The 9,098-nt window shown below is 40.2% G+C and overlaps 1 protein-coding gene across 1 annotated transcript; it reads left to right on the top strand.

The window, feature by feature from the left end:
• Window positions 1–7,153: 7,153 nt before the first annotated feature.
• Window positions 7,154–8,107, top strand: LOC101829560 (olfactory receptor-like protein OLF3). Its single transcript, XM_005083063.2, has one exon. It carries the CDS (start codon window positions 7,154–7,156, stop codon window positions 8,105–8,107), a length of 954 nt encoding a protein of 317 aa, XP_005083120.1.
• Window positions 8,108–9,098: the final 991 nt, after the last annotated feature.

Here is a 9,098-nt window from a genome sequence, read left to right as displayed (position 1 = left end):
TATATCTAGGGGATTGTGTGTGTTTATGTGTCTGTGTTTAGTGGAATTTTTCTGTCTATGTGTGTAGGGTAGTGTGTGTACAGCAGAGTGTTTGAGAAAGGGCATGTGTGTATGTAGGAGAGTATTTGTGTGTATGTGTGTAAGGTAGTGCGGGTGAGTATGTATGTGCAGGAAGTGACTGTGTAAGGGAATGTGAGTTCGTGTGTGTGTGTGTGTGTGTGTGTGTGTGTGTGTAGGGGAATTTAAGTGAGTATATTGTGGGGTGTGAGTTTGTATATGTGTGTTTTGTGTGTAGGGGAGATTGAGTGTGTATGTATAGGGGAGTGTGTGTATGTGTGAGTGAGTATGTATGAGTGTGTGTTGTGTATGTGTGTGAGTGTGTATGAGTGTGAGTTGTGTGTTATGTGTGTGTGAGTGTGTATGAGTGTGTGTGTGAGTGAGTGTATATGAGTGTGTGTGAGTAAGTGAGAATGAATGTGTGTGTTGTGTATGTGAGTGTAAGGGAGTGTTCCTATGGAAGGAAAGTAGTGAAAGTAGATTATGTTCAACATTGATGCTCTTCACTTCCTTTGGTTGAGAAATAGAAATCAGCATCTATCCTAGTCAGACTTTGCCTTGCTGTTACAACATCCCTGACATAAGCAACCTATGGGAGGAAAGGCTTATTACTGCCTCTTGGCTCATAGATTTCAGCTTTTGATCCTTAAACCCATTGGCTGGGGAGGGTGCTGAGGAGGAGCATCATGGCAGTGGTAGTATATAGATAAAGGAAGTTGCTTACAGGAAACAGAATATGAGAGATCAGAGCTCAGGTTCAACCTTCAAAGGCAACACTCTCCTAAGGTTTCCAACATCCCCAAACAGCCTCGTTTCACAGTATTTTGGTTCATTATTTCTCTTCCAGGTTTTTTAGGAGATTATTTTTGTGTGCGTATTCAGAGTCTTAAGGTTGTTTTTTCTCATGCAATCCCACTATTTTCAGTGTTAAATTGTACCCTGAGACACTGGCCGACCACCGAGCATCACAGTGGCCCACTGTATTCTCTGTATGCTCCTCAGCAGAACAGAGGGTGGGACTGTGCTTCCAGAGGCAAAGCAAGGGTCTTCTGCAAACAATTGTACTGCACTCTATTTTCCCACCTGGTTTTGAATCAGGTCAGAACAAACACACTCTGGGATAATCTATTTGTGCTGTGGGACAACATTAAAAAAAAAAGAAAGAAAAGGCACAAAGCTGATTTGAATGACTTAAGGCTTCAGTGGAGCTTTAGAAGGGAAAGATAAGAACAGTCTTTCTTAAAGAGAGGAGGGGCAGCATGGTAGCCCTGTCTTTGGTAGTGGTGAAAGCAATTAACATCCCAATTCAAGAAACTCCCATGGGTTTCTGCCAACTCCAGGTCACCAGGGCAGCCTCTGTCTCACTTTATTAGTGCTGTGTGTGAGCCCACTGGGAATCATCACTGAGCTTTCCTTCCTTCTTTCTTTGTTTTTGTAAACAAGTTCCAGGGGGTTTCTAAGTCATGTAACCCAGGAGACCTGGAGTATTGATCTGTGTGGTCCACGTTTGTGTGTGCGCAGGAAGCTTCCTTTAGAACACAGGCTATACTACTAGGCACTGGCCAACTCACATTGGAGAATTTATATACAGATATCAAGAAGGGTGTGTAAGAGCATCATATAGGTAGGCAGAACCAGTGGCGAATGATTGAGGTGGCAGGGGTGGGTGGTGGTGGGGGACTCTGGATCAGGCATATGGACTGCTAATGCTGAAATTTCCTCCCATCCCCAAGATTACAGGAAATATGGTGAAACCATTCAACTTCACTGAGGCTTAGGGACATTGTCACTACAAGAGTGTGTTAGTTAGGAACTTTAGTACTGACAGGAAGAAAGGAAAAGAGTGAACAGATGTTAGGGAAAGAAAACTACTACTTGTTCACAGCCATGATTATGATAAATGATTTCTTCTTGACTTTTAAGAGGAAATATTTAGGGCCAAGTGTAGGTTAATAAAATTTGAAAATACTTACAATCATGATTGTACGTAGTAGGAGAATATTACATTTTCATAAAAAATGATCAGTGGCTTTAAAGTTTCTTATTTCAAATAATTTACTGAGCACTGGTATACAAATATTTTTACTTTTTCCTCAACAGAAAAAAATGAGATGTAAAATGACATGGATTGTCAAAGTTATTAAGTATTTAGAATTTGAACTGGAAATGGCTTTGTGGTTGCCTGACTCTCATGTTGGGAAGAGTTTTTATTTGTTTCTTTGAGACTGAGTCTCCTGTCATGTAGGCTGTCCCTGAACTATCTAGCCAACAAATATCTTGAATTTCTGGTCTTCCATGCCTGTGTCTCAGAGTTAATTCTTGAATGAACCTTAGGAATATATTCTGAAGCTTGTTAGATGAAGGTATGCTACTGCAATAATACCCGTGACAAAAATAAACAAGATATAAAGCTAGTGGAGATGTACATAATCAGCAACGGCAGATTTCAAAACCTTTTGTTTGAGAGAAAGTTATATAATGTTTAGATTTAGAGTATATGAAAAGTCAGGCAAACAAATACAGGAAGAACACAGGAAACAAAACCCCAAAGAAGAAGAAATGCTATTGTTCTCAGGGTGTGAAATTATCTTTGATATATCACCCCCCCCCCAAATGTCTCTGAGCTTCTCCGTGTCTGAATGTAATAATGATGACAGGAACATTCCTTCCTGGGATGGAAACTGCCTGTGTATACAACCATCACTTGTGTAGTCATGGGTCAGATAAACCTTTCTGCATGTTAAAGAGAAATTTCCAGTGACAGCTCAACTCTGTGAAGGTAAGGCCCTGGTTTATCTAGACCAGCATGAGAGAACAGCTTCTGTAGCACCTCTGCAGTGTGTCTGTATCCAGGACTCAGCCAAGGCTGTAGAAGTCTCCAAAGAGGAGGCCAAGTGTGACTAAAACCCACTGGAGCATCACAAGACACTGTACAAGAAATTATCTTAGGAGAAGAGCTCGGCATTTCTCTTCTTTAGCTTTAGGGCATCTTCCACACAAAAATACAGGTCATTGTCACTATAGCATGGGCCGTGGGCTCTCTTGTGCATCTCACTTTTTTCATATTGGAGATTTGAGGGTGACCCAAGGTATATGATCCCGTGCTCTTTGTTTATGGAAAGTGCTGTTTTTCTGGACTATTCTGGAAGGATGGGATACTGAGAATGCCTTTTATACTACCCGGAACTAGGAGGTACCATCAAATCAAGATTTCACTTGCCTTACGCCAGGTGAGGGCTGCGAACACAAGTTCCCCAAATCGAGTAGCTAAAAGAAGTATGAAACGAATTTTCATAGTCAGCGCATGTTGTACTCAGTGAGGTAGGCACCTGTCAGGTGGGGATGGCTGGCGCAAATGGAAGTGGTTCCTCAAAGCCAAGCCCTGTCATGTGCATCCTCCCTCACGCAAATCAGTGGATTGCTCTACCCACAGAGAAGTGGGGAAAGCTAAGCTCAGCCAAGAACTGGTAGGAAGATGTCACAAACAGAAGCATCAGAAGAGATCCCCAGAGCCTACATGATGAACGTGTGATACCAGCTGAGTGAACACTTCTGCTGGTGTGTTGGTAAGTGTATGAGTACCAGCTCTCTCATCTTTGTTCTGATGTACAGCTGTTCATAATTTCTTCCAAAGTCTCATTGCTGTCAGAGCCTAGATACTGCCAGGGTATGGTGGGTAAGAAGGTAAACGAGCTCTTTATGCTATGGTTTGGAACTCTGTTCCTTCCTCTTGGGAACTAAATGGATTTAAAGAGCTTGGTATAAATGACAACCTTGCGTAAATGACCTTGAATAATTATATTCTGAAATAATTACGTTGTACCAGAATAGTTGAGTAATGCTTGGTTATGTGATTCTAAAAGATCAGATTTGAACACCAAATCTTTGCTTAAGAATTTATCACTGAAAATATGTTTGACTGGATTTAAGATATTGGCTTTCTTTAAAGATAGGGAGATGAAAAGAAACTTCTAGAATGGAATCTGTATTTGCTGGAAATCATGCTCACTACACATTGTGAAAGGAAATTCTCTAGCTCATAGATGAAAGATCAAAACAGACTCAAGAAATGGAGGCAGTAATTTCTGAACTCAAATTTCACCTACTCTGTGTAGATAAAGACTAACCCAAGTTTGATGCCTGCTTGCATACTCATGATCTTTGGGTGGCATATATTTCTAGCTAAAGAATTTATATGGGAGTAGTAGATTGGAAAAGCAAGAGCAGGTATAGGGTGATAAGCATATTTATCAGGGCTTAAGATATCAAAAAGCGATATTCAATTCTTTCAGATTCAGACTAAATTTTATAATCAAGTTTAATGGTTTCCATGGGAGGAAGAAATATATTTAATTTATTGAAGAGGTTGATGTATTTAAATTTAAATTTTTAAAATTAGGTATGCAAGTCATGTAAAATTGCCTGAAGAATCTGAACAGCTTTGTATGCATGCGTCTTTGACAGAACAATTTGAGTCTTGATGTTCGCTCTAACCAATAATTACTGAATAAAGCAAGAATCACAGGAAGATAATTTTCTCTAGGGTGAAACAACAGTAGCAATTTAGCTGAGAAAAGTGCTCTTTTCTGCCAACATCTTTGTTACTCTTCTTGCATTTTTAGTTCATTGTCATGTGATTCTCTAGTTTTGTTCTGGACCTTGATGTATTATAGATCATTAGCAGAAGCTGATGACTGGATTCAGAGCACAGTGTCTTCTGGGTTTTCACCTCACAAAACTCAAACCACCCATTCAATATTATTTCATTTTAAACACCTAGTGAAGAAAAAAAATTCTGTATAAGCATGCACTTCAGCTAGTAGAACAACTTTATAAGGTCAGTTTCCAGAGTGTATTCCTATTGTCATATTTTACTTTCCAATATACTGTATTTTACTTATTAGGGCTCAGTGAGTACTCTATTTTCACCACCAGTCATAAAACACAAGAAGTTCCTCCTTCCTGCTGCTCACATCCAAGGAGATTAACACAGGATTATATCCTTCTTTCACAATGTCTTCTGGGCAGACAGGCATGCTTTGAAGTTTGCTGGTGCTGAAAAGATGTAATCAAAAGAAAATGAGATAAGATGTTATTGTTTGTGACATTTAACAAGGACTTATGGCAAACATGCATGTATTTCCTTTTTGACAATGATAGAGAATCAATGGCAAGCTATTCCTGTACAGGAGGCTGAGCTAGATAGCATACACCCTTGACTGTTCAACATTCATTGTATCAACTACACATATGTCCCTGTTTTAAGACATCTTCCTTTCCTTGTTTGTACAGATGATTGCAATAAAAGCTCTAGTAGTTGTCCCTTAGTTATTTGAGTTCGTGAAAATACCGATATAGGAAGTCTATAAATTATTTATAGATGAAAAGATCAAGATCTTGTTTCCTTATGGGAGAAGTTAGACATGGATTACATTACAAGTCACTCATAACTTCACTATAAAATTAGGGTAGACATAGGAGCTATTTTTTGAGAGACCAGTGTAACGATGAGATGGTATTTACTGACAGTTTTGTTAAAGTTGTCTGGAAAAGCCATCTTTTCTCCTTCAGCTGGCTTTGAATTGAATATTCTATATTCTTTATAAACTTCCCAAATGGACCCCAGAGTGTAGAAAATATTTTCACGGAATATTATTTTGGGGTGTCTGAAGATGTACTAAGGTTGTTAGACTGCTAGGGTTGAACCAGGTTTTGACTCCCAGCTCCACAGAAACCAGGTATAATGATACATAGCTATAATCTTGGAACACGGGAGGTAAAGGCAAGATGATTAAAAACTTCAAGATTATCCTGAGCTACAGAGGGAGTTTGAGGACTGCCCCAGCTACAGATCGCATCTCAAAAGATACTCTCTTGATTTGGGAATAGTGGCACACGCTAACCCTTAGGTTATGAAAGTTGAAACGGGAAGTTTTTCCATTTTCAGGTCAGAAAGCCTAGAAAGATCACGACCTTTCTTTCCCGCCTGCCTCCTTATCTCCAATTTCTCTTTGTATTGCACACTCAAATAACCAAGACATTAGTGAACAGACAGATGTTCGGTATTTGAGTCTGTTCTAAACATGTGTTTAAAACCTCATCTGCTTGCCCTGGATGCTTAGTAGCATGCTGTAGTACTTGTACTGCAAAAGTACCTGCTGAGCAAAAACAGTGGGCAGAGAATTTTCTTTCTGTGTTCCTGAATTATGCCTGTCTTGGACACTGAAACTGCTTCCTCTTTAACCATTGGCCTTGGGTGTTCACACCGCCACATTCTCATTTCTTTGTTTTCAGCATGATTTCAGATAACGGACTCTTAATGAGATCATATTACAAGGGGATAATATGAAGATAGAGACTTCAATGCAATGTTTCCTCCAGAGCACTGAGAATATAAGACACTGAAGCCTATTAAACATACTAAAATTCCTGCTGAAGGTTTTCAATTCATTTGGGTCTACTTTCAAAATAGAAAAATTCCGTTTGCATATTTATGCACCCCAAGCAGAGGTCTTGTTAACACTTGTCACCTTGAGGTACTGCAGTATACCAGCAGTGACGGTACCCCCATGTCATCCTATGAGCTGTTTGCATCTGCGCTTTAAAATGCTTGGGAAGTATTGAATTTTCTGTATTAAAGCTTCTCACCAAACAGAAATCAAATACCTGCTTAATTAAATAAAATAACCTAATAAAACTAGGTACTCATATTCTGAATCTCTCCGCATTCACAACCACCCTTTTTGTAGCTTACTGAAAATATCAAGAGGATTGCAGTCAATGTATTTGAGGTAATTTTAGACTGTGGTTCTGTCTCCTTAACCTTCTGTCCTCGTACTGACCATTGTCAACTGTAATACTATTTTCTCCTTGACTGACAACAAAAGGAACTGGTAATGACATACAGCCGACAGAGATGCACTGCTTTATCTCTGGGAAAAAAGCATATTAGAGTCAAGCACCTTCTCTAAGCCCCATGAATGAAGTGAAATTTTAAGAAAGACCACACACATTATGCATTCTTAGAAACTTAGTCCTTTGTTGTTTGATTGCATGTGTTTTTATGTCTGATACTCTTTACATATCTAAGCTTTCAATGGAACCCAACAATGAGACATGGATGCATGAATTCATCCTCCTTGGACTGTCCAGAGACCGGGACACTCAAGTCTCCCTCTTCATCTCGTTCTTGCTGATGTACCTGGTGACAGTGCTGGGGAACCTCCTCATCATTCTTCTGATCAGACTGGACAGCCGGCTCCACACCCCCATGTATTTCTTTCTCACGAACCTGTCACTCGTGGATGTGTCTTACGCCACAAGCGTAGTCCCCCAGCTGCTGGCTCATTTTCTAGCTGCACACAAAGCAATTCCATTTCTGAGCTGTGCGGCACAGTTGTTTTTCTCTCTGGGCTTGGGAGGGATTGAGTTCCTTCTCCTGGCCGTGATGGCCTATGACCGCTATGTGGCAGTGTGTGACCCTCTGAGGTACTCAGTCATTATGCATGCAGGGCTCTGCCTGAGGCTGGTCATCATGTCTTGGGTCAGTGGCTCCATCAACTCTCTTGTGCATACCGCCATTACCTTTCAGCTGCCTATGTGCACAAATAAGTACATTGATCACATAGCCTGTGAAACCATTGCTGTGGTCAGACTGGCATGCGTGGATACCTCATCCAATAAGGTTGCAATCATGGTTTCTAGCATTGTCTTGCTGATGACGCCTTTCTTCCTGGTTCTCCTGTCCTACATCCAGATCATCTCCACCATCCTGAAGATACAGTCCACGGAAGGAAGGAGGAAAGCCTTCCACACCTGTGCCTCCCACCTCACTATGGTTGTCCTGTGCTATGGCATGGCTATTTTCACCTACATCCAACCCCACTCCAGCCCTTCCGTCCTTCGGGAGAAGTTGATGTCTCTGTTCTATGCTATTTTGACACCCATGCTGAACCCCATGATTTATAGTCTAAGGAATAAAGAGGTTAAAGGGGCATGGCAAAAACTTTTAGGGAAAATCTCTGGGGTCACATCAAAACTGTCAACTTGAGGACTCATGAGCATCAATGGGGGAAAAGAGCTTTTCCTTGGTGCAGATTTATGTAACTCATAAATAACAGACAGAATCTGCAATGTCCTGTCTACTAGGGAGTAGTAGAGGGTATAACATGTACTGGTGATGACAGGTAGCAGGCTGAGCATTTATGCTGAGTTATGTCTAAGCAGGATGTCCAGTTGAGTTATGCATGTTTTGTAGAACTTTCTTCTAATTCTGTCTCCACTTCCTTGGCTTTATAATTGATAATTGGAAAGCGCTGACACTTTCACAACGGGTTGTTGGGATTCCAGTTGAGAGAAAATTCGTGTTCACCTTTGGAGAGACTCGTGTGAACAAAGTCTCTATAATAACACAGCTTGTAAGTGGGCCAACATTGAGGAGAGCCATGAAAGATTATTACCCTGTCCTTACATGCCGATGCTGTATCTCAGTGTAAGAGCTAATAATTTTTTAAGAGCTAACCATGTACAGAAAGATAAAATGGAAGTTTCCATAGGGAGATGCCAACTATATAAAGTTATTATTCTTCAAGTCAACATTTGTGACTGTCATTAATTGGAAAGCATTCAAACAATCTGAAGGAATTGTGCTATATATAATTTCCGTGTTAGTGTCGAGTTTGAATTTGTCCGATCTGTGAAAAAAACATACAGTCTCTACTTCTGCATTATTGAAACGAAATAATCACACAAATGGTGAGATAAAGTATAAACTATCAAAGACACACTCACTCTTAGAAATTGACTGATCATCCACTGAAGATGGATTTGGGCAACTAAGATGGTTCAGTTGGCTGTGTTAGTGCTACCTTCATGTCTGTTTATTCATCATTTCTTTCATGTTTCCTACTCACATTTTTCACTCAGTGACTTCATCCTGAGAAAAATATCCCCCAAAATGCAAAATAGAAGAAAAAGCAGTAATTATAAAGATATACACAAATGGGAAGCAGTGACCAAAATATGGTCCTTTTCCTTCCTTG

The sequence above is a fragment of the Mesocricetus auratus genome, unplaced genomic scaffold, assembly GCF_017639785.1.
Source record: "Mesocricetus auratus isolate SY011 unplaced genomic scaffold, BCM_Maur_2.0 Super-Scaffold_100694, whole genome shotgun sequence".
In the NCBI taxonomy this organism is placed as follows: Eukaryota; Metazoa; Chordata; class Mammalia; order Rodentia; family Cricetidae; genus Mesocricetus; species Mesocricetus auratus.
The sequence above is the reverse complement of the archived record's forward strand: the minus strand, read 5'-3'. Positions and strand labels throughout refer to the sequence as shown.